The sequence below is a fragment of the Hypomesus nipponensis genome, chromosome 10 (genome assembly GCF_054491055.1).
Source record: "Hypomesus nipponensis isolate SF chromosome 10, ASM5449105v1, whole genome shotgun sequence".
Classification (NCBI taxonomy): domain Eukaryota; kingdom Metazoa; phylum Chordata; class Actinopteri; order Osmeriformes; family Osmeridae; genus Hypomesus; species Hypomesus nipponensis.
In genome coordinates, this window is record NC_140370.1 from 2834474 (window position 1) to 2860000 (window position 25527).

The following is a 25527-nucleotide window of genomic DNA, read 5'->3' on the forward strand; positions in this document are numbered from 1 at the left end:
GCATCTTGTCTCATTAACTTAGAGGATAGGATGTTGTGAATGCCTCCAAAATACTTTCAAGAGGCTTTACAGTCCAACTGAATTGACACAAGTTGGCCTAGTCATACTTGGGATTGCTCAGGAAGGCACAAAGAAGGTGGGTTGACTCAGGTTTGACATGGCAACAGAAGCTACACATCCTCAGTTGGCCCATACTTAGAATCGCACATTTTGTAATTTTTTGTCAAAGTTAACAAGGACATGAAGATTAAGTCATCTTGCTCTCTTTTAAGAAACCCCAAACAAGCTGAGATACCTTAGACATGAGTTGAGGGATCATACAGGTGTATGCAAAGATGTGATCTCACAGTTCCTCTGTTATTTTGCACAGAATGTCATCAGAGGATAAGACTGTGGAGCCCTCTGAACAAGGGCCCTCACTGCCACCCAGCAGCACAGGGGCCACATCCACAGGAAGTCCTGCCCAGACAGACAAGCGTCCCAGAGGCAGGCCACGCAAGGATGCTGCCACCGTCACACCCCAGGCTCTGCCCACGGCCACGTCCAAAACCAGAAAGAAGTATGTTTATTCAAGGTTCTTATGTTTTCATTTTTCTCTTAACTTGGGACAGCCACGGGTCCCCCAGCATATGACTAAAATCCATGTTTACACTAATAGATAAAAAAAAAAAGCTGTTTCAACTGGGACTTATTCCAGGAGCTTTCTTTGTTGTATGTTGGCCTGGATGTTACTTTTGTGACATTTGGTGAACATGCCTATTTAGCATAGCACTGTAACTACAATGGTCAGACAGACCAAGGCTGTAGATTTAGGTACCACAAGCACAGAACATTTCCAATGTTTCATTGTATTCTGTGCCTGGGTGCCTTTGTTATTACCATGGCAACACATAATGCAGCTTAGAGCCCGACTGTGTAATCAAATGCCCACAAGGTCTTTCACTCTCTCCTTACACACTTACACTCCTCAATTGACTCAATAAAATAGCCCTGATGAATTGATGTTTAATCCATCCATATCCAAACTGTTGTCATGGCATGGCCATAGAATGACCGTAGCGTTTCAATAGTTAATTGATAACTGTATGTCTGTGAAAGGCCTTCTCATATCTCCTCAACAAGGTGTGTTACCCGCGTGAGGGGAAACCTGACGGTATACTGTCTGTTCGATTCCAGTCTGTTGTTTTGGGCCACTGTAGTGTTCATGTGGTTTTGTCCTATGGCTCCATCTGTTGCATTTGGTCGTTGTCTAGTTGGCTTCATATCACGAGGGAGTAGTGTGGTCAGTGACATCCTCCACTGGGCTTCAATGATAGACTTGGTTGCTATAGCAGTTTCCAGGGACACTCAGGGACTGATAACAATGGCAAGAAGAGATCATTGGGGGACTGCATCTGAGTCAGCTCATCAAGTAAATGTGAGGGAGGGGTGTCAACAGACGACACATTATTTAAGGTGTAGTTGTTTGTTTCTGGAAGTGTCAGGTGTTGAGACAAATTTGTTATAACAATCAGAGGGGGTGACTACAATGGGAACTTAAATAAACTTTGATGTGACCAACCAAGCTAGGTATGTTATTATTTGGTAGATATGATTTGCCCCATATATATATAGACAGGTGCCCCTAAAGGTAAGGTGACCAGTTTGTGCTCTATCATGGCTCTATGGTGATTGATTAGGATACCCAGGGTTGACTTCAGCTGGACATGAACTCCTCTCCACAGTTGGGGGCTCATTTCCAGGTTTTCCACTCTGCTCTGCCTGAGCTGGGACTACTTACCACAGCATTATTTTCACCTTCTTTCTCTTTTTTTTCCCACCCATCTCCTGGTGGTGGGATTGAGGGGATAAGTTGTGCAGGCAGGGTATTGAGGCTTGATATTCGGGTGTGCCTGGGTTTTGTAATGGAGAGAGAAGGTGGCTGGTCTATGTGAAGATCGATGCTTCAGTTGATGTTGTTTTCCATCAGTGCGTCCGCCTATACGGTAACGGGCCTGCAAATGTAAACGTTTGAGCATCTTGAATGTTCACACTGGGTTGTAAAGTGCATGGTACTGTATACCTGACGGAAATGTCAAACAACATTATTTGTCGTCTGGTTTTGAACGGAATAGGCCTCCATAGGTCTGTGTAGTTAATCTATGTTGATCGGCGAATAGGGTATTTCAAGCCCGATGGAGGGGCTTTGTCAGAGAGCGGTCCATCCTCCACACGCCCAGATACCTCCGTTAGGCTGCAGGCGTTTGGCTCTGGAACAGGCCTTGCGTCCTCTCCAGACAGCCAGGGAGAGATGTCTGGGAACGGAGATGCATTTTTAATTCTGATGTCTGTCTGCACCCCTAGTCAGCACATGTCGCTGTGCAGAAACTGGAACTGGGGAGGACTAGGAGGTCTCACTGGAAGGACAGACCAGGTGGACCAGGGTCTCTTGGTAGCGTGATTTAGGCCTTCAAAGCTTGTGGGGTTGGTTGATTTAAGGGACACACTGGCATTGGTGTTGATGGGGAGACTGACATTTAATGATGTGACTTCATATGTGTCTGTTGGATGATTCAACCCTGCAGTTAACCTTATCTAAACCCATATCTTGTGTTTGAATTTAGTTGGCAGGGTTGGGTTTCCTCCAATCAGGTTTGGGGCATTACCAAGGCTTGAGTTTGTCATTCAGTCAAGGTTTCAGTCTTGTTGCTTATCTAGAGTGGGAAGTCATTTGGAGGGAGGGGTTGATTTGGCATCCAGCCGATTGTGATTTTTCTCTCCACTGGCATCGAAAATTACCCCCCTCCCCTGTTCCCCTCCGCTCTGCATCCTCCTGTCTCCCCTGGAGACCGCTGCTCTCATTGGGCTTTTCTCTTTGTGCTCACCCCCACAGCTGGCCCGCTGTCCTTGCTACCGTCAAATGTGTGTCTGTCTTGTTACCATCAAATGTGATCATCCCATCCACAACTACTGACTGACTTTAAACAAGTCCTATTTTAATAACAGATCTGTGTTTGCCATCTCCCAAGGCCGCACAGGTGTCAACCACAGCACTACCTGTCCCCCACCTCACCTCCTAACACCCATGCTCTCTCCTCCTATTGCCCCACCGCGTCACCCTGCCCAGCCACATTGGCCAGCAGGCCCAAGTGTCTCCATTAAAAATCAGTGACAGCTGTGACTATATTTAACTAATTCATGACCCCTCCAACCTCCACCCACTCTCCCAAGGCTAGCCAAGGCAGTAACGTCTCTCTGTCTCTCTGTCTCTCTCTCTCTCTCTCTCTCGCCCTCTCTCTCTCGCCCTCTCTCTCTCGCCCTCTCTCTCTCTCTCTCTCTCTCTCTCTCTCTCTCTCTCTCTCTCTCTCTCTCTCTCTCTCGCCCTCTCTCTCTCGCCCTCTCTCTCTCGCCCTCTCTCTCGCCCTCTCTCGCCCTCGCCCTCGCCCTCTCTCTCTCGCCCTCTCGCCCTCGCCCTCTCTCTCTCTCTCTCTCTCTCTCTCTCTCTCTCAGGGGTCGCACCAGAGGAAGAGTGGTTGTGGACGAGGAGGACAGCATGGACGGGACTGAGGTGGCAGAGTCGGTGGGCCCTCAGGACACAGGTAAGCACCCCCCTCCTACATGCTCTGCTGTGGATCTGAGGAAGATGGTTCAGCCTCACCCATCACCACCTCGTGCGGTGAGTCCTTCACCGGGGCTTTCAGAAGGAGGACTTCCCCAGGTCTGGAGAGGGATGGATGAGAGCCTTTTCTTGGCACCCCATGCCTCTACTTTTGGGCTGTAATTGAAAGGGTTTAGCTTGAGCCGTGAAGCTGCAGCTGGGTAGTGAGTGAGGCTGGGTGTTTTTTTTTTTTTCTCTCTCCTTCTCTCGCTCTTGCTCTTTCTCTCTCTCGCCCTCTCTCTCTCTCTCTCACCCTCTCTCTCTCTCTCTCTCTCTCTCTCTCTCTCTCTCTCTCTCTCTCTCTATCTCTATCTCTCTCTCTCTCTCTCTCTCTCTCTCTCTCTCTTTCTCTCTTTCTCTCTTTCTCTCTTTCTCTCTTTCTCTCTTTCTCTCTCTCTCTCTCTCTCTCTCTCTCTCCCTCCCTCCCTTCCTGCACTGAGATTGGCATTGAGGTGCAGCGAGGAAAGAGCCCAAGGCTAATGCCCTCTAAAAGCTTTTTAAAATCCCATCACTCTCCCTAGACCCATTTATGTGCTTTTTATGTGTGTACATTGCATCACGTGAGTAGCCTCCCATTCCCATAGATCTAGGTGCTGGCGTACTTCTATGATGGAAGGGAGGTACGGTACCAGTGCCCGGCTGTTGTTTTCTCCGATTTTATTTGTCTGAAATGCAAGCTATTGTTTTTTATGGAACAAAGTGGTAGTGCGCGGTAGTCTTTTGTTGTTATTATCATTAAGATTAGTCTTTGTTTAAATAGTAAAAAAAAAAGATTATTTTAGTAGTTGGTACAATGGCTATTTTACTAGCTAATAGCATAATACGTGCTGTAGCGTCAGTACTTCTCTTTAGACCATTGGCCGTATGGACTTCACAATTAGTCTTTACAATCTTGTCCCCCAGAGTAAGAATAGAGGATCCACATGTCTAAAAAAAGGTCACTAAAGAGGTAAAAAAAAACGTCCCGTTGTACTAATCCTGTGCTTGTTTCCTGAAATGTGTCGCACTCGCTATTTTTTCTTTTTATGCACGCTACCATAGCAACGTCCTAAAGGTAAACAGTCCACAGTTAGAATGTCACCTGACCTCTTAGTATACCTTGCAAGCACCCTTTGACCCCAACTGGTCAAAAGATTAACTCTCAAATTGCTACTAAAGTGACAAGTTAAATGCTAATCAAAGTAATGAGCTGCCTTTTGAGGGAATGTAGGGCGCCCTGAGCAACCAACCAACCAACCCCCAACGACCTTTAACCACCCCCATGGCTATACCACTGCGCAGCTCTCCAGTTAAAGTATGTTTGAAAAGTCTATGTGGCTTTAAAAGATCTTTCAGTGGCTGTGGCCACAGTGTTGGGGTTAGTCATTGCCCAGTTTGTGTGTGGTGTGAGTCTTAAGCAGCCTGCTGTCGCCAAACCAATTTGAAAATACGTTTGAGTCTGAAACCTCTCAGTTCTATTTTTGATTTCCAAAGGGCGTTATCAACGGGTGTAGGTCAAATGAACTGGATGCCAGTATTTAAATGGAACCAATGCAAAATTGTCTTGGTTGTTTATGAAAATGCCTCAGTGGCTTTCTTTTAAAGTCATTGTTTCCAACCTGCCCCATATAACATACGATGGTTGAGATTGGCCCGGCACTTTTAATGCTGGAGGGAAATCTGTTTGAATGGGAGGGTGGCCAGACCCATCTGTCAGAGCAAATAGAGCTGGCAGATGGGTCTGATTCTCAGGCCAAGTCTTTGCACTTTCTTAATCTATTTTAACTTTAAAAATATTTGTATTTGCTGCGTGTGTGATAAGAGCCTTCTGGGTTTCCCTTTGGCCAGATTGTAAACTCTGGAGCAAATGTTCTCTATATTTCCATGGTTCCTCCTTATCAGGTTCTGACCCGGAACAACAAACCTGGAAGGTGAATCCACCTGTTCTTGTCTAAAGCCTGTCAGACCATGTGGATTCAGTTCACAAGCATAGCCCTACGATGTGCTGACGTGCCGTCGCCGACAGTGGCGGGATTTAACGCTTCATGCCTCTCTCCTTGCTGTGCGAGTTGACTGTCTTCCATGTTTTTCCTCAGAGACTAAAGAGCTCCCGGGGGAGAGGGCCGAGGAGCAGGGAGAGGACGCCACCAGACCGCCCGGCCCTGCCAGCAGAGAGCCCAGACACGGGTAAGAGAAGGAGCTCTTAAAGCTGTCGAACATTCCCGGGCATGTATGCATGTGTGTATGTTTGTGGGCCTGCACTTGTGCGGGTGCTTTTATTCTAGCCCCCATTCACAGTCCCAGCATGCACAGCCTCGTACCGTGGAAATGTATTCTGCTGCACATGCTCAGTGTGCCCCGCTCGGGTCAACAAAATGGAGTCATCCACCGCTAGCGGCAAACTCGCTCCTGCCCAGGTGCCAGTCTGTTAAAGGTTGTAATCAATCTCCTGGACTGACTGCGCTATCGATGGTGGTGATGGAGGGCAGGCCGAACAGCATCTCCGGGGATCTTATTAACAGGCCCCATCTCCTCCCTTAGAAAGCTGATAAATATTTACCGCCGGCTTTATTTCATTGCACTCTAGCCTCTCAGAGCGCCTCTTTCAACTGTCCCTCTCTCCCGACGTGCTCTCTCCAGCCCAGACCTCAGCCGTTGAGGGCGGATTGATTGATAGATAGCGCTGATCCAAAGTCTGCTCCTTGTCCTCCGTGATGTAGCTCTAGTAGTCCCACAGCTGTTTGTTGAAGGCACCTACCAGCACAAATATTAGTTTGTGGGTTTAATCCCCCCCCCCCCCCCCCCCCCCCCAAATTGTGGATGCTCGGGCACATGTATGATTCATGGTCCCCATTCTTCCAGAATACAAAGTGATTCATAATTACACGCATGAAGCACAGACGTACCAGGTCACATTTGGTATCTATAATTAAACAAGCCTCTCCTCCCCCCTCCCCTCTCCCCCTCCCTCCCCAGTGATGGTCTCTGTGCCTTCTGCTACTGTGGCGGCCGTAGCCTGCTGGGTCAGGGGGACTTGAGAGCGTTCCGTGCCCCGCCTGCCCCCGACCCCCCCCTCAGCTGCGAAGCCGGAGGTGGCAGCACCAACGACGGCAGCAAGGATGAGCATGGCGGCGGAAACTGCGACATAATCACCAAACCCAGCGCACCCACGGAGACCAGCTCGGGGCAGGGGAGCACACAGAAGTAAGTCGGACCGATTGTGACAAAAGGCTCGGCCCCCAGCACTTGGCCGTAGCCCGGCAGGAATCATCTGCAATGCCCTCTCTGTGACTGGGTAATGAGCCGCATGAAGGGAGAGTGGTCTGTTGGGCCAGGGCTACGGTGTGGTCCTGCCGGCTCCCAGGAGAGAGGACAGGGGGAAGCCTCTGTCCCCGTCCCAGCACGCGTGCCTCAGAGGCCGCTCTGTGGACCGACCTGGTTTACAGGAGGTCAGGGGGACATTTTGACTGGAAGGTACAGAATTGTTGAAAGTACTTTGTCGTTTGTACACTTACGGACCTCGTCTCGTTTGAAGGGCGCACATCTTTTCATCTTTTGTGTTTTAGGGTTTTAGTATTAGTTTGTTGGAGTCTTGGAATTGGCATTTGTGTGGGTTGTCACTCTTTATTTGGCAAAACGGAAGCAAGTATGAATGTGGATGACCTCAGTTTAACCTCATCCATCCGCTTCAATTCACACCACTAATGGGATGAACGCTTCTTCAAAGTGCCGTGCATAGGCTCTCAGATTCCACCAGCTAAACGAACACTTTTTCTACGAGTTAATTAATGCCACTCACACACCCACATACATCTAGAGGTCTTTGCCGATCTCGTGGGGGCTAAATGGCTACCCTTACTTAGCAGGTGACGCTAGCTCTCGCAGGCTAAATTAGCGCTCCGCCTCTCTGCCTGCCGGCCGTGCTCCCCGCACCCAGGGAGCCTGTACACAGCACAGACACGTGAGCCCCCTCCTGTGCACTAGCACCGGGCCAACAAAAGGACCCTCCCCGGACTCCTTTTGGACAGCTGCCCAATTTGTTTCGGCTCTTCTGAGCCAATGGAGCGTCTCCCTGGGGAGCAGGTGACGTAACGTTCAGCAAGAGGCAGCGCAGGCCCCTGGCACGCGGCCAGGCCCAGCCAGCCCTGCTTTGTTGTGCTGAAGGAAGAAGAGGGATTGGCCACAGGGACTAGAAGCCAGGACTGTACCACACAGGAGGCAGAGAGGCACAGGAGAGAGAGAGGGAGGGAGAGAGGGAAAGAGGGAGGGAGGGAGGGAGGGAGGGAGGGGAGAAAGGCAGAGAGAGAAAGATGGGGCAGAGAATTAGAAGGGAGGACAGAGGGAAGAAGTAGGGCAGGTGAGGAAAGGGGGGGAGTGAGGGGAAGAGGGAGGGGATGGCAACATAAACACTGCCAAAGGTGTGGAAGCCGGTTACAAGACGATGCGCGCGCACGAGGGACTGGCATGACGAGGCAGTATGCCATGAATGCTCATTCACCGTCACCAGCATCATTACCAGCGGCAGCATCCTAGGAAATCAGTCACTTAGCTTTGGCTGCCGGGGTGTTGACTGAAACCAGGGCCTCTTTTAAATGCTAATTTCCCCTTTCCACTTTTTCTGCCCGCTCGGCAGCTCAGCTGTGCAAGCCAGGGACTCGAAGAAACACTTCCCCCTTTTTCCGCTGATTTTATGCAAGCGAACAGCCAGCCCCTTGTGTGAGTGCCAGATAGGGTGACCCCCCTCACCCCCTTCCTCCTCTACCTCCTCCAATGCTTTTTCTTAGCCCTTAAGCATTTTCTTTTTTACCATCTCTTCCACTCCCTCCGTCGGCCCTCCTCTCTGGGCTCTGCAGAATAGGCTCCCTTCTTCTGTCTCCCGGTTTGTCTCCTCTCCCCTGTCCCCCTAGCCCACCCCCGACATGCGCCTCGGCCGGCGCTGTTGCCTAGCTGAAGGTATAGTGTTTAGGAGGAAGGTGCCCTTAGCCCGCACTCCGTCAGTCCTCTGACGCCCCTCCCTCCGTCTTTCCTGTCCGTGTTAGTGGAGCTGGGAGCCAGGGGGCAGACCCAGGCAGCAGGTTCTGGGACGAGCTCGCCCACGTGGGGCTCCCCGACCACCTGGACGTCCGCTCGCTCGTTGACGAATCGGGTGAGTTCTCCTTCAGGGAGGGAGGGTGGGATGGGGGGGGGGCACGTGATGTGTCATCAATGGGTTCTGACTTTCCTCTCCCTCTCTCTCTCTCTCTCTCTCTCTCTCTCTGTGTCTCTCTCTCGGTGTGTCTTGTCTGTGTCTCTCTCCTGTGACTGCAGGGCAGTGCTGGGCCCACCAGCGTTGCGCCTTGTGGTCCGACGGCGTGTGCAAGGAGGGCGAAGGACAATCGCTGCTCAACGTGGACAGAGCCATCGACTCAGGGAGCACAAAGGTGAGGAGGGGGAGAGGACTTCCGGGTGGCTAATAGGACTTAGGGTGGCGCATGTAATGAGCTGTGGCAGCGAGGGGGAGGGTGTGATGGCGAGGGGGAGCGGCGGGCGCTGATGGATCAGGCTGGTAAAGGTCGGCCCCGGCAGCGTAGCTCGCTCAGCTGTGAAATGGGAAAAGGTCACGCCACTCAACAGGGATCTGCCCCCCTCTCTCTCTCTGTCTCTCTGTCTCTCTGTCTCTCTCTCTCTCTCTCTCTCTCTCTCTCTCTCTCTCTCTCTCTCTCTCTCTCTCTCTCTCTCTCTCTCTCTCTCTCTCTCTCTCTCTCTCTCTCTCTCTCTGTCTCTCTGTCTCTCTGTCTCTCTGTCTCTCTGTCTCTCTCTCTCTCTCTCTCTCTCTCTCTCTCTCTCTCTCTCTGGCTCTCTCTCTGGCTCTCTCTCTGTCTCTCTCTCTCTCTCTCTCTCTCTGGCTCTCTCTCTCTCTCTGGCTCTCTCTCTCTCTCTGGCTCTCTCTCTCTCTCTGGCTCTCTCTCTCTCTCTGGCTCTCTCTCTCTCTCTGGCTCTCTCTCTCTCTCTGGCTCTCTCTCTCTCTCTGGCTCTCTCTCTCTCTCTGGCTCTCTCTCTCTCTCTGGCTCTCTCTCTCTGGCTCTCTGGCTCTCTCTCTCTGGCTCTCTGGCTCTCTCTCTCTGGCTCTCTGGCTCTCTCTCTCTGGCTCTCTGGCTCTCTCTCTCTGGCTCTCTGGCTCTCTCTCTCTGGCTCTCTGGCTCTCTCTCTCTGGCTCTCTGGCTCTCTCTCTCTGGCTCTCTGGCTCTCTCTCTCTGGCTCTCTCTCTCTGGCTCTCTCTCTCTCTCTCTCTGGCTCTCTCTCTCTCTCTCTCTCTCTCTGGCTCTCTCTCTCTCTCTCTCTGGCTCTCTCTCTCTCTCTCTCTGGCTCTCTCTCTCTCTCTCTCTCTCTCTGGCTCTCTCTCTCTCTCTCTCTCTCTCTGGCTCTCTCTCTCTCTCTCTCTCTCTCTGGCTCTCTCTCTCTCTCTGGCTCTCTCTCTCTCTCTGGCTCTCTCTCTCTCTCTGGCTCTCTCTCTCTGGCTCTCTCCGATGGCTGCTTACCTGCTAGCGTTAGCATAGCCCCCCAGCGTTAGCACATCTCCCCGCCTGATTGTGTTTGAAAACCCCTCTGACTACTACACCATCAGCTAGCCTACCCACTTTTTTTTTTGTGTGTGTGTGTGGGGGGGGGGGGGGTCGCCACGGCAAGGGGATTTACATTTTCGACCACAGAATAAAAGATTTAAAAGCACTTTTTTGTGTGTGAAACCCACCAGTGATCTGATTGCCCTTTTTGTATTTGGCTGAATGCAGCACTGTGCCTATTGTAAGCGCCTTGGAGCCTCCATCAAATGCTGTGCTGAAAGCTGCACTCGCCTGTACCATTACCCCTGCGCTGGCGCTGCCGGCACCTTCCAGGATATCAGGAGCCTCTCTCTGCTCTGTCCAGAGCACCTCCAACTGGCCCTTCACAGATGTGAGTCACCATCTGCTAAGGTCCCCTTCACATACACCGAATCCAGACACACGCAACATTTGATACCAACAACCTTCAAGGAACGTCTCTCCAAGCCAACTGTGCCCCTGCCTCCCTCCCAGTTCCGGAAGAGGCGATCTGTGCCCTGTGCGACAGCCCCGGGGATCTGGCCGACCAGCTCTTCTGCACCAGCTGCGGCCAGCACTACCACGGCATGTGCCTGGACATGGCCGTCACCCCGCTGAGGAGAGCAGGCTGGCAGTGCCCCGAGTGCAAGATCTGCCAGACTTGCAAGTGAGTGTCTCCTCGTGCGGCTGCCCACCACTCTGACCCCCCTCCCCCCCACCTTCACCTCCTACGCCTCTTCCCACGTTCTCTTTCCCTCTCTTTCTCCTGTGAGTGCTCTGCGTGGAGCAGGCAGGGGAGGTTGGTTTGACCATCTCTGGTGCCCAGAGGCATCTGTGTTCTTGACCCCTGACCTTCTGTGGTTGCATTCAGAAAAGCCCCATCGTGGTAGCATTAGCAGAATTGAGCTCCACAAGATGCTTTCCATCCCCCGTAGCGCAAGTGAATGATCATTTCTCGACCGAACGTCTGTGTGTGCGTGAGAGAAAGAGCTCACACACACACACAAACATTCATAAACAATGGGCCGCAGGCCACTTAACCACATTAACAAATATCCTGACTTAATCATCTTCCTGCCTGGAAGCTCGTGTAATCACCGTTCCATGTTCCCCCCCCCCCCCTGCTGCCGTGCAGGAACCCAGGAGAGGACACCAAGATGCTGGTGTGTGACGTGTGCGACAAAGGTTACCACACCTTCTGCCTGCAGCCTGCCATGGACTCCATCCCCACCAACGGCTGGAGGTGCAAGGTAGGGCAGGATCCCCTTTGGTGGCTGGTTGCTGGTGCATGTCTGGAAGGCAAAAATGAAGCCTCCGGGCTGTTGTCACCGTGCAACAAATTGTTTTCCAAGATATGATATCAAAGCTGAGTTAGAAAAGTTTGGCGACGCTAGCTGTTTTAGCTTCTGTTTGATAAGATTCAAATGAAAATATTCCACCCTCTCCCTGCAAAGCCACATTTGAGTGGAGGAGCAGAGTAGGTAGGTAGGTATCCTGTCCAATCATTAGTGAGGGTACGGCCAATGACTTGTCGTGTTTATTACGGTCTTGCAATGCCCACAGATTTGATTTCAGATTACAGTCAATGTATGTATTGGTTGCTATTAAGATGTGTTTATTTAGCCAAATTTATTTAGTTTATTTAGCCAAATATGACAAAGTGCTTCTCAAAGAAGGTTGATACCCTGCCTTCAAGTATTTTTTTTTTTAAATGTATTATTTAAATTTTTGTGTCACCTTAGCCCACAGAGCATTTCCCCCCCCTTGTATAAGCACCAATTGAGAAATGTGGTTGCTAACCAAGAGAATATGACCTTTTTCAGTGGTTGTATCTGTGCTTCCTGTGGTTAAGAAGTGACTCACACTTGCTGATCTTTTAAAGGCCCTGTCGTGTTTTTGATAAGGCTGTGTGTGTGTGTTGTGTGTGTTTCACCGCTGCATGCGCCTGCTCGTGGTCCTGTTAGGCGCAGGTGGTCACCTGTGCTGCTGGTTAGCACCCACCCAGCTGCAGTGGTGTGGGTGCAGATGGTAGCAGTGCTCGAGGCAGCCGTGCTCAGGAACATGTTCACACGCTGTAGCCTGCGGTTGTGACTCAGCACATCCAACCCCCCCCTCCCTCTCTCTGGCTACGGCATTCTTTCACTTTCTGTCTCTCGCCCTTCTCTCTTCTCCTCTCCTTTCCTCCCCTCCCCCCAGGACGTTTAAAAATGTGTAGTTTAGAAATGAGTGGATGTGTCTGAATGACTCTAAAATGCCTGAAAATGAGTCATTGTTCTTGTTCGGGTCCTTCCTCTGTCATCCACTCTGTTTTGTATATGTGTGTGCAGGGCTTGTTTAACCTTTTCATCAGAGCCACAGAATGCTCCGGAATGGTATTGTCCAGATACAGGCTGAAAACGGCAGCTTGTGTTAATAACGCTGCCCACATCAGTGTGGAACCATGCGTCTCAGAAATTTAGCAGTCTCGAATACTGCACACTATGGCATCTCCATGACATCTCCATTAACCCCATGCCCCCCCCACCCCCCCCCACGTCCAGAACTGCAGAGTGTGTGTCCAGTGTGGATCCAGGACCAGCGGTCAGTGGCACCCGGCCAGCCTGTTGTGTGAGAGCTGTGTCCAGCACCAGGACCCGGCCCTGTGCTGCCCTCTGTGTGCCGGCGTCCTGGACCCTGAGCACCACAAAGACCTGCTCTGCTGTCACGCCTGCAAAAGGTAGGACGCCAGTCACCTCCCGTTGTCTCACCATGGTGTGTGTCTACGGAACCTACATCCCATCATTTTTTTTGTTTTTCCTCTCAACCCAGACTCCACTTTATTTGAGTTCCCTGATTTCTGTTTCGTTGTCCTCCTCCCCCCTCCCCTCAGGTGGCTCCACCTGGAGTGTGAGCGTCAGAACTCGGGCCAGGCCGACGTCCACCCCAGGGAGGACTACACCTGCTCCAGCTGCAGGCCTGCCGTCCCTGAGCTCCCACCCCAGGCGGAGGACGAGGTCCCCATGGACACGGGCCCAGAGCTGAGCCTGCAGCCGGCCTTGACGCACACACGCCTGTCGGACTCCAGCCCGCAGCTGTCCCAAGCAGACATGGACCTCCACCCGAGCCCATGCCCCCCTCCTCCTCCTTCTCCTCCTCCTCCCCTTCCTCCCCCCATGCACAGTGACCCAGAACAGGAATCGCGGTCCGCTCCAACGCACACGGAGCCCAATCCCGTCCAAGCCATCGTCGTCTGTGAGACCAGCCAGGAGGGACGATCTCAGGCCAAAACAGACCAGCAGCTTGGTGAGACCCCAGTAGTCCACAGCTTGTGTATGCCCTGTGTTCTGTTGGCCAGTAAAAGGTGTGTGTGTGTGGGAATGTGCGTGTGTTTATTTTTTCGTGCGTATGTGCACGCGCGTCTCAATTCCACATTTCCTCTTGGAACTTCATGTCTCCCTTCGGAGCGTCAGGCAGGTGGACTCATTGGAGCAAGAGGAATGGGTTGTTTGTCGCCGGGCTTCGTCAGCCATCCCGACTGGCAAGTTGTGTGAAAGCAGCCGGAGACGGGGCCTTTTGTGGGGCTGCCAGAGTCTAGACACACCAGCCGGCTCCGCTGCCCTTGGCGTCGTGTGTTCGGGATCATCAGGAGTTCGTAACGTCCTTGGTCCAGTCTGTGTGGATGGTCTATATTTCCATGCAGGTGTGAAGCTCCACCTGGCTGGTGTCAGTACTGTGGGTTGATGCCCTCTTTGGTGTGGCAGATAAAGCAATGGAAGAGGAGGGGGGGGGGGTGGATGACGACCAGCTAGAGCAGGACGTACCCTCATCCCTCTCCTCCACTTTCTCCATCTCCCTCTCTTTCACTTCTTCTCTGCCACGCCTCGATTCAGAACTACAGGCGTTCGTCACAGGCTTCAAAAGCATCAATGACCAGATGGTGTCCCAGCATCAATAGATTAAAGCAGCGACGTTGTCTTTGTAATTCTTAGCTTTGAAAATGGGAAGGGCAAAAGTCCCTCCCCCCTTCTCCTGTGGAGCTGGGAGTGTTTGGAGTTGGATTGTGTTAAGGGGGCCAGCCCTAGGCCTCAGGGGCTTATCACATGACATCTGCACGCCTGGATTGCTTTTGCCCCTTTTCATCCTTCCTCTTCCTCGTCATCCGTCTTCCTCCTCCTCCTTTTCCTCCTTCTCTTCCTCGTCTTCCTTTTCCTTTTCCTCCTCCTCGTCTTCCTTCTTCCTCTTCCTCCTTTTCCTTATCCTCCCACTACTCTAGGGCACCTTCAGCAGTGCACGTCCATAGTTTTCACCAGCAACTAAATGTCAGACAGACAGGGTCCCCAAGGGTCTGGCCGGGCTTGGGGCTGGCCCTGCTGAGGAACACATCTCCAGCCTTGGCCCTGTGGCCTCCAGGCTTCTAGCCCCGGGGGAGGAGCTCTAGTAGGTCAGGGACATGCAGCAGGCTAACCTCACCAGACCCCCTTCTCCAGTCTACGTGTCTCCCCTGACTGAGAGACCTGAGGGAGAGTGTTGCTCGTGGAAGGTGTGCCCGGTCATTACGCCCCTCCAAATACACACAGCCCTCCTTTCTCCTGGAGGGTGGGTATTTCCGCTCACTGCCGTTCAAAAGCTGGAGTTTCCGTTCAGTCGATATTCATTTTATGGATGGTGGCCTTTCTATTGGCCTAAGTTGTTTGACATAGAGTGATGCTCTTCTCTGCTACTTACACTGGCACTCAAAGGTGTAAACATGGGGATGCATTTTTGGGGAAACATGTGACCAGGAACCCTGGCGTCACCCTGTAAGTGAAGCTGTAAGCAGTCTTGTCTGTCCAGCCAATCCCCTCCTCCCAGAGCCCTGTAATTGAGGTCATTAAAGTGAGCAGCCGTCACCTGGAAGGAACCTCCTCATTGCAGGGCTTAGCACCAGGCTTACCATGACTCGGATTACAGGTACCTCCAGCCACGGTGGGGGAACCAATTACAGCTGGTGCGATTTACTCCGCCGTGTTAACTCGAGCTGTTGTTTACTTTTTGCACAGTCACTCTCCCAGGGAGGCGTGACGCGGGGGAGTTAGCGTAGCATCACAGATGGGGCCTGGCTACTGCTGTGGAGGCCTGATCGATGTTTTCGAATGCTCAATCACCGTCTTATTGGCTCCTGACGGTGGGTGCTTCTGTTGAGTGCGTACGCACCCAGAAACTGCACACTCACCAGCCCCCAAGCGCGACAGAACTGCGCGGCCCAGTTGTCATGGTTACCCTTCCCTGTAGCAGCGAGGACTCGGCCGGGCGCACACGCCGTCTAGGTTGACATGGGGAGATTCAAGGATGTGTGTGAGTGTGAGAATGTGTGTGTGTGTGTGTGTGTGTGTGTGCGTGAAGTCCGTCATTGCTTTTGTAACCTTACATCTTTCCACAGTGAATCCTGTTGTATTGAGTTTCCTGATTAAAAACGTCCTTCTCTGACCACTTCCTGTAGTTTCAGGCGAAGCTGATGGTGATGGGTGGGCCAAGGAGATTCCTGTCAACAAAGACACAACTAAGGCCCTATCAGGTTGGTCTCACCAACTTGGTCATTCATTCCTCTGAGCATCAGCAGCAAACTAGCACCTAATATTGACTACATCCACATGCATAATAAAGCGTCCTCACGTACCAGATATGTCAGGTTGCTTATATAATACTAGATGTTAGTGGTCTATATAATACTAGATGTTAGTGGTCTATATAATACTAGCTGTTAGAGTGGTCTATATAATACTAGATGTTAGAGTGGTCTATATAATACTAGATGTTAGTGGTCTATATAATACTAGATGTTAGTGGTCTATATAATACTAGATGTTAGAGTGGTCTATATAATATTAATTACTTACTAACCGAGAGTGAGGTCATGCCGGGAAATATCAAACTGAGGCTGGAACGTATCGACCGAGCGATAGCGAGGTTGATACGGCAAAGCCGTAACCTCGACTGAACGGTCGAGGTTAGTAAGTAGTTTATTAAATGGCATTTTTAGCTTCTTTTTATTTTGTAAACAAAAATAAATGGTACCTCTAGGCTAATTGTAGCTTGCTCTCAAGTCTTCTCACGCTGTGTTGCCTAGCAACTCATCACTTTTGATAGAAAGCAGACAACTTGGTTCTGCTAAAATGGCTTTAATTTCAACACAAAATAACGACACAAGTGATTAAAAGAGTCTAGTTTTCATCCTCACTTTCGATGACAAATCTTTTCAGCATCATCTGGATAGTAAAACTCAGCAGCTGACTCGTGGCTCATTTTGAAGATGACGTCAGAGGGCAATACGGAGCCGTATTGACCGCTGAGGAGGGCAATGCGCGTCTGGCATGACTACCCATTAGCCAATCAGAAAGCTCGTACCGTCGTTGCCATATAATAATAGATGTTAGTGGTATATATAATACTAGATTTTAGAGGGGTCTATATAATACTCGATGGCTCTATACTAGAGGGATCTATATAATACTAAGTGTTTAATATAGACATTCTTTCTTTAGCAACATACCATCTTGGTTAAACATGCAGTCGCCAGTTCCCTATGCCTTCTGCTAATTTATGGGAATGTACTAAAATGTGTGTCAATATTCCGATGTGTGTTAACCATATTGGTTTGTTCTTGTCTTTAGAAATTCCACCGGTAGGAGAGACGTTGGAGAAGTTGGATCAGCCCCCGCCCAACCAGCTGTCAGTGAGGCCAGAGCAGCCACAGGACACTACAGGACCCACGAAGCCAGCAGAGACAGAAGCCCGTTCTGTTCAACTCAGCACAAAGGAAGTCAAGGCCATCATCTCACCCACCAAAGAAGCTACTACCGCGCCGCTCACGGTCAAGGATGAGCCCATGGACGTGTGGCCCTCGGGACCGCTGTCGGCAGCGCTGGAGACGGCCCCCAAGGAGGCCAGGGAGCGGAGGAGGGGGGAACATGTTCCTGGAAGCCTGGCTGAGAGGGCAGAGTCTCCAGAGGCTGTGGAGGACATGGACACCAGCCTGGAGAGCAAGTCTGGCCTCTTCCACCTCAGCCCATCCTCCTCCGACCACAAGCCCCACAAGGCCTCCCTGGACAGGTTGGCGGAGATGGCTGCCTCTCCCACCCACTCCTCCCCTCTCGCCAGGGGAACCTCCCCCAGGGAGCCCCCCCACCCCCATGGCCTCCCTGGCCAGGGGGAGCACACAGGCCTGGTGACCTCCACCACTCACATACCACTCACACCCAAGATCGGCATGGGGAAGCCAGCCATCACTAAGAGGAAGTTCTCTCCTGGGAGGCCCAGGGTTAAACAGGTTGGGAACTCAATTCTACTTTGGCTCTCTAATTGGTTATGATTTTTTTTCTTTTAAGAAGACAGTTCTGCAGAGTAGGTCAGATTGTTGCAGTTCAGCGATAAGCTGCCCGTCATGTATTTAATGAGCGCTGGAGATTTTAAGGACTGGGATCTTGCAGGTGGATTAGATATTGTGTCATAAGCCGCCGTTTCCAGGGTTTAGATCCGATCTGCCTACTTGTCATCGAATACAGTCAAGCAGAGCTTGCAACCTCTAGTGTGTGTATTTATGTATTCTGAGAGCAACAAAGAGGCAAGACCTCTCCCCCAACCCTAATCCCCACCCCCCCTCCACCCCCCTTCCTTCTGATTTAATTTGCCGTCAGCCTGGTCTGTTTCAGTACAAGCATCCATTCCTCTTTAACATGTGACAACATCCTCTTCATCTGTGTCCATCATTCATCTCCAAACAACCTGATGAACTTTGTCTTCAACGAGAGTTTGAACCTCTCTACAAATGCTCGTGCAGCACACAAAATAACTGAGACAGAAAATAATTTTTAAGCCAAATGTATAACCAGGAAATTAATGACACCCATGGCTATGATATATTATGGATGATACAAAGTGGAATTTTTTGTGTCCTTCAGATAACCAATTACGTATGTAAACAGGAGGGTGGTATCCACAAATTTGTAGGATGAGGGTGGGGGGGGGGGGGGGGGTGCGCTGTGAGAAGTCTAACGCGGTTCCGTCCAGTCTTTTCTGCGCTTTTGGCAGAAGCGCACGCCGTCAGTCACGGACTCAACGCCCACCCCACTCGTTCTGTCAACACGCCAGGCACGCAGTTGCCATGGCGAGAGGTTGCATGGCCTCTTTCCTGCTGCACGGGGCTTGCCTTGGCGAGCGCTGCCGTGTGAAGGTTGCTGTGCGACTAACATGATTGTGCTTCTCTCTCTGTCTCTCTACGCAGAATCTCCTGCTAAACAAAGGTTATGGGCAGCCAGATCATTGTACGCATCAACTTTAACATATATACACTATATGCAATATGTATGTATATATGTATATATATATATATATATATATATATATATATATATATATATATATATATATATATATATATATATATATATATATATATATATATATATATATATATATATATATATATATATATATATATATATATATATATATATATATATATATATATATATACATACACACAAATATATGGTTAAACAGTGTACCCAAGACATAAAAACGCCATCTGCAATTTAACCTTGTTGTCAGAATATTCTTTCAAATCCAAGGGGTATACAATCTTTTTCCATACATAGTACACCCATTTTAATTCACAAAATTGGATATAATCGACTTAACGATTGATCTAGCAGTATGTTTTTGCCATTGTGTCAATGCAAAATCAGTTGAGTCTGGGTCAGACTCGATCTGTTGGGTGATTCTCAAGGGAGTTTTCTTCTCAATAGATGATTCCTCTGTCCACTCTAGAAGTGTTCCTTTTGTGAAACTGATTTTGTAATGAGATCCAGTGTTTTGTAATGAGATCCAGTGTTTTGTAATGAGATCCAGTGTTTTGTAATGAGAGCCAGTGTTTTGTAATGAGATCCAGTGTTTTGTAATGAGATCCAGTGTTTTGTAATGAGAGCCAGTGTTTTGTAATGAGAGCCAGTGTTTAGTAATGAGAGCCAGTGTTTTGTAATGAGAGCCAGTGTTTTGTAATGAGAGCCAGTGTTTTGTAATGAGAGCCAGTTGATACAAACAACTTAAAAGGTATACGCGAAACAGAATCAAGACTAGATATCCACAACTCTAATGCATACTATACTCTATGCTAACAACACACACCTACTTCTTGAAACACTGCTGTCTCATTTCAACTAATACTTTTTTCCAACCATCTGCATGTCATCTTCATTGTTCTGTGTCATGTGCGAAGATCAAAATAACAAATGGGTCGATATCTGATGATCTTGAGTGCTCACAGTATAAACATCTGTATTAAGTTCATGTCCAAGTGTGTCTAATCCTTTGCATCAATAGCTCAGCTTAAACTTCCTCATGGCGGTGGTGGGTTGACCCCCCCCCCCCCCCCAAAAGCTACGCCTGAGCTCACTGCATCTCTCTCTTTAACATCTCTCTGGTTATGTTTTGATTTCTTCGCTGGCCTTGGTTTTTAAGTTGCTGCATTTTGTCGCCCTCCCTCCCTCTCTCACCCAACCCTCCTCTTACTCCTGACCCCTCCCCGTCCCCCCTTACCCACCTTAGGGCGCATGGAGCCCCCATAGCAGTGTGAGCTCCCCCTCGTCCTGGTCTCCCGACCAGCCAGAGGGGTGGGACGTCCCAAAGACCAGGCAGCCCTCCAGCTCAAGCCCCGGCTGGAGCATCCGAGTGGTAAATACCCCCTGGGGCTCTGCAGAGGGAGAGCCAGCGGTAGCCTCTCCTGTGAGCGACGTAGACGAGCAGCGCCGACACGTGTTGACTTGCGTCCCTGGGCTTTTGGCCAACCGTCACCGTACATTGCTACAGTCAGGAGCGTGTGTCTTATGGAAGAGAAACCAATCTCGTAGAGGGACCGTATAGAATTGCAGATCCTTTCCGTTTCTCTCCAGAATGTTCTTTGACAGCTTTGTGATTGAACTCAGGGTTGGAGCTATTTACGTTTGTCATGCTGTATCTCAGAGAGCGGACAGATAATAGAGCAGTGATTAACACTAATGAGAGCTGTATCCTTCCTGGCCATACGCAATGCTGTTTCCCTGCCTGGAGCCAGAGATGTTTTTCTGATTGTTGGTCATCTTTTTAAAAGTGTTTGTTTACTTGTTGGGATGTCTGGCCTCATTTGTTTGAAGCTGATGGTGGACGCCTGAAATCTGTCGCTTTGGAGACAATAGCTTGATTACTGCCAGATTTAAGGGAAGGTTACTTGTGAAGTTCTGAAAGGATGCCCAGCCAGGTTCAACGGCCACCTGGAAGGGGGTCTTGGGAGAGAAGGGTTGGAAATTGGGGAGTATTGTGGAAGTAGATTTTAAATGTGATTATTCCTGGGGCCCCCTTACCAAAAATACACAAACTACTTTAAAATAACTCAAATTGAAATGAAAAACAGCAACAACAACCTTCTGTCCACAGCCCATGAACGCCTAAAAACCTCACGGTCACACTAAAAAGGCTGTGACATTTTTTAAACGACCATAATGCTAAGACACTTCAGAGTAAAAATCAAGGGAGGGGAGAAATAGGAGTATGATTCAGAAATGACTGGTGGGACAGCTATGTTAATGCTATAAATTCAAAATCCCCTAAATAAACACTAGTGTGTAATATATGAACCGTTTGTCATTATCTTTGCTTTGAAATCAGGAGAGAAATGCAGGTCTCTCTTTTTCCTCAGCGATTCATTAAAAACCACTGTGTTCCTTAGCCGCAGCAGCTCCGCCACAATGCAGTAAGCACCACAGAGGAAGTGACATCACCTCTGGAAGCAGAGGAGCCGTGCCGTACATCCTCTCTCAGCATAGATGGCAGACTCAGAGCAGCGCAGCGGGCAGCTAGCGAGGACCCCTCTGGCTCCGGCACACTTTCTTCATCTTCATTTTTTATGAAAAGTGTAGGACTTAGTGTGCCTGTGCCGTATGGAACATGTGGCACAGGCACGTGTGGGCCTGTCAGTTTGACCTGTGTCCAGATTCAGTTTGAAAAGTGCACAGTGTTTCCCACACAGACTAATTTGTGGCAGTGCGCCACATATTGCGTTTCGTAAATCTTTTTTTTAAACACTATTTAGGTTCAAACACGCAGTGTATTTGTTCAGCTGCAATTCCTTTCCCTGCTCTTCCTCCGTCTCTCTTGTCACTCATGCGTCGTTCTCACATACACACACACACACACACACACACACACACACACACACACACACACACAGTCACTAGGTCCGTACAAGTTAGCAACAATGCATACATACGCCGTTCTAGTAAGACAGACGGCTATATCAGCGAGCCTTCAGCATTATTGCCGTAGCTAAAGTTCTAGGAAAGTTGAGGCTCCTTTTCGCTAGGTACCTGGCTTTCTAATCTCTGGGAAACACTGGTGCAACAGACCATTTCTATCCTGTTTGCAGTTTGCTTACTTCTTTCTGCAGTGTCACGTTGTCAGTGAATAGGCTTATTTGTCCCAGGCAAAAGCAATCATGCACAGAAAGTAGAACTGAAGTATTGAGTGTGTCTTTCCAGGTCCAGTGTGTGTGAATATACCCCAGCTGAGATGTGTGTGTGTGTGTGTTCCTTTGTTCACAGGGTCGAGGGTCCGCCTTCCCGGGTAGGAGGAGGCCCAGAGGGGCGGGGCTGTCGGGCAGAGGGGGGCGTGGCCGAGCCAGGGGGAAGAACGGAGCTTGTCCTTCAGTGAACTCTGGGGTAGGCCACAGTCACCTGCCTGCTCTAACCCTGCCCAACATGGCCTCCGCACATCCCTGACATCTACTTGTATTGAGAATTTATCTTCTGGCTATGCTATCTGACAAGTTTCCTGTGTGTGGAGGGCGGGTGGGGGGGGGGGGGGGGGCGGGCGGCTACTGTGTGTGGGGCCGTGTGTATGTTGTAAACGGTAATTACGAACTTGTTGACAGATCAATCTGTTTTAATTATTCAATTTACAAACTCAGCTCTAGGGAGCGTGTTACTCAATACCTGAAGGGTGATGCAACACCAACCATGAAAAGGCTAATCAATATTCCAATACAGAGGCTGCCTAGTTTGTAAGATCTTCTGAGGCGCTGTCACATGTTGAGGCTGTATAGGGGGGGGAGAATGAAAACCTTATGAAAATGTCGATTTGATCCCCCACGACATGAAACGCTGCAACGAAAGGTTTCGATGCCCAAGTGAAAATACTGTAACCTGTGTGTCCGTGCGTTTGACGACCACCTCCAGGTGACGACCATGGAGACGCCATACCCCGTGAAGGAAGAGGAGGACAACGCCATGCACAACACGGTGGTCATATTCTCCAGCAACGACAGTTTCACATTGAAACAAGTGAGCATCCTCGTTTGACTTGATTCTAACCCGGGGAAATGGTCACTACAAGGTTCTTTATCTGTCTGCCATTAGTCTGTATGTGATGTGAAAGTGTTGAGCTGTGTGGGATTTCTGTGCTCCAGGACATGTGCGTGGTGTGTGGGAGTTTCGGGCTCGGGGCCGAGGGCCGACTCCTCGCCTGTGCTCAGTGTGGACAGTGCTACCACCCCTTCTGTGTCGGCATCAAGGTGAGCCTTTTCCTGTGCCTGGGTAATCCTGCGCCGTTGTTCCCGCCCTCGAGGCCATGCTGTAGGGTTTGACCCGGTCGTCTTCCCCAGATCACCAAGGTGGTGCTGAGTAAAGGCTGGCGCTGCCTGGAGTGCACGGTGTGCGAGGCGTGCGGCGAGGCCAGCGACCCGGGGCGCCTCCTGCTGTGCGACGACTGTGACATCAGCTACCACACCTACTGCCTGGACCCGCCCCTGCAGAACGTGCCCAAGGACAGCTGGAAGTGCAAGTGGTGAGCACGTTGATACTGTGCCGATGCTCATTTGTTAGCCTCTTTCCTGTCTATGTTCTGTTTTTGGTGTGTCTTTGGAACTGGGTTCCCGTCAGTTCACTTTCAAAATAGGTTAAAAAAAAAGCAAAAAAAGCAATTTTGGCTTCTGTTTTTTTGTTGTTGTTTTTTTTAACACTAATAATTATAATGAAAACAAAAAGAAAGGACGTTAGATTTTCATCCATTGAGCTCCTGAAGCAGCCCTCCAGTGACAGGCTCTCTCTGCCCCCCCCCCGCCCCCCCCCCCCAGGTGTGTGTCCTGCACCCAGTGCGGTGCCACCTCCCCAGGCCTGAGGTGCGACTGGCAGAATAACTACACCCAGTGTGCCCCCTGTGCCAGCCTGGCCTCCTGCCCCATCTGCCAGCTGGACTACAGCGAAGGAGAGCTGGTGGTGCAGTGCCGCCAGTGTGACAGGTGGCCAAAGTCATTTCCTCCCCTCGAAACAACTTTTGTCTGTGGGTTTGTGGGTCATTTTCCCATTTCCCAAATTCTTTGGACATAACCCTCCGTCTGTGCCCCCCCCCCCCCACACACACACACACACACACACCCGTAGGTGGATTCACGGCTCCTGCCAGGGTCTCCATTCGGAGGAGGACGTGGAGAAGGCGGCAGATGGCAGTTTTGACTGCACAATGTGTCGAGCTTTCAAGATCACCAAGAGTAAGCAGCCCATTGTCACACCTTGCTACTGCATTTGACCTCGTTGGTCTGTCCGTCTGTTTGTCTGTCTAACTCATGTTATCTTGTGCCTCGGCAGCGGCGGCGACAGCCAAGGCCAAAGACTCTATTGAGCCTCCAGCTATGACGCATATTGTCACAAAGGCTAAAGAAACGGGTAAGCAGATACCCGGCTATTGGCTACATCCATACAGTGAAAAGAATTGAGGATTTTCTTCTAGTGGAGGCTTAACAATCTTTTCAAACTCCTTCGACAATAGATAACGAATAAGGGTTCAAATGTTGCTATGTGGTGTAACTTTTAGACAGATGGTGTTCCGTTTAACCAATGCTTTTAGTAGCAAACTAAGCTTGCTAAAGGTTGCCCCCAAGAACTTGGAATGATATTGAATCTTTTAAACTCACTGGAAGTAAATAGTGCTTTGAAGGACTCTGCGTGTGAAACATGAGAAAGTCACAGCGGTTCCTCGAACGAACCCTCGGCAAACTATTTAGCTTGACTCGTGCTTGTGTGTTTGGCCAGACTTGGTGAGGACGTACACCCAGGACGGCGTGTGTCTCACAGAGTCCGGGCTGTGCCAGCTGCAGAGCCTGTCGGCCGCGGCGGCACGGCGCCGGAAGCCCAAGCCCAAGCTGAAGCTGAAGATCATCAACCAGAACAGCGTGGCCGTGCTGCAGGGGCCCGGGGAGCCGCCCTCGGAACAGGCCCGCCACGAGGACATGGACGACCACAGAGGTGCCCTCAACACAAACACACACCCTCTTCAGACCTCTGGTCGACTGGACTGGAAATGCACGTTACACGATATTGAGGGGGAGAGGAGTTTGTTTTCGATCGAGCCACCCAGTCTATGGGGAGGCTTGGGATGGAAAGGTCGCCTCGCCCAAAGTGAATGCTCCGTCGAATCTTTGAGGTTCTTTTAGGGATTAGACATCGATCCGTTCCAAACGTGGGTGTTCCCCCTCGTATGACCAGGGCCGTCTCGTCCTTGTCTCCTCATCCTCCTCTTCCTCCTCACAGAAGCAGAGCTCCTGGACTGCGACGCCAAGTCCGACTCCAGCCCGGAGCGGGAGCCTGCGGAGGAGGACTCCAAGGGGGCCGACAGCAGCAAGAAGAGGAAGAGGAAGCCGTACCGGCCGGGTAGGGCACCTGATTGGAGGAGACAGCTCCTCTGGAGCGTGAAATGGTGCAGTACGTGCCCAGCTCTCGCTGCAGCCCTGCTAGCACGGCCAGGCCACGAAGAGCCATTGTATTTGAGATTTGTCTTTGATTTTGTATATGCTTTTCTTAAAGAGATTCTCCCTCTTCAAGTAATTATATGAATCCCGACACCAAAAGAGAACCTATTCAATATCCATATTCATTCAGTAGCCCACTCAAGCTGTTTGCTAATGGAACCGACATCAAAGTAGAGCTCTTAGGGAGTCGGACGTATGCAAATGAGGATATTTACCTTGATTAAAATACGTTTAGTAACTCTTTGATCATTTGTGTTCCTGTCTGTGGATAAGTAGGAAGGAGAGATGTAAGTGTGTGTGTGTGTGTGTGTGTGTGTTTTTTTCCCTCGGTTAACAACCTCTTCTATCCAGGCATCGGAGGGTTCATGGTGCGTCAGAGGAGCCGGCCCGGACTGGGCCTAGGCAAGGCCAGGCGATCACTGTGCAGGAAGGATTCATCCGGTTCCGTGTCTGAAAACCCCATAGGAAAAGATGACGGTCAGGGCATTGATTATTTATCATATAGCCGTCATACACACAGTTTGCATTGAATATGAAAGTATTGAATGTCTGTAGTGTCTGAC

General features: G+C 50.2%; 1 protein-coding gene across 3 annotated transcripts in view; it reads left to right on the forward strand.

The window, feature by feature from the left end:
* The window catches only part of kmt2cb (lysine (K)-specific methyltransferase 2Cb), a 56118-nt gene that overhangs the window by 2416 nt on the left and 28175 nt on the right, over window positions 1-25527 (forward strand). For all 3 annotated transcript variants that reach the window (XM_084706590.1, XM_084706591.1, XM_084706592.1), the window contains exons 2-25: window positions 371-559; window positions 3490-3578; window positions 5713-5803; window positions 6593-6820; window positions 8656-8762; window positions 8924-9036; window positions 10387-10549; window positions 10672-10843; window positions 11312-11426; window positions 12717-12892; window positions 13046-13458; window positions 15635-15709; window positions 16806-17461; window positions 19738-19863; window positions 21765-21881; window positions 22398-22502; window positions 22628-22732; window positions 22823-23004; window positions 23294-23458; window positions 23601-23707; window positions 23805-23882; window positions 24249-24461; window positions 24747-24866; window positions 25316-25441. In XM_084706590.1, coding sequence (XP_084562716.1) covers window positions 372-559; window positions 3490-3578; window positions 5713-5803; window positions 6593-6820; window positions 8656-8762; window positions 8924-9036; window positions 10387-10549; window positions 10672-10843; window positions 11312-11426; window positions 12717-12892; window positions 13046-13458; window positions 15635-15709; window positions 16806-17461; window positions 19738-19863; window positions 21765-21881; window positions 22398-22502; window positions 22628-22732; window positions 22823-23004; window positions 23294-23458; window positions 23601-23707; window positions 23805-23882; window positions 24249-24461; window positions 24747-24866; window positions 25316-25441 — 4030 coding nt within the window. In that variant the 5' untranslated portion in view covers window position 371. The remainder of the gene's footprint in view (window positions 1-370; window positions 560-3489; window positions 3579-5712; window positions 5804-6592; window positions 6821-8655; window positions 8763-8923; window positions 9037-10386; window positions 10550-10671; window positions 10844-11311; window positions 11427-12716; window positions 12893-13045; window positions 13459-15634; window positions 15710-16805; window positions 17462-19737; window positions 19864-21764; window positions 21882-22397; window positions 22503-22627; window positions 22733-22822; window positions 23005-23293; window positions 23459-23600; window positions 23708-23804; window positions 23883-24248; window positions 24462-24746; window positions 24867-25315; window positions 25442-25527) is intronic.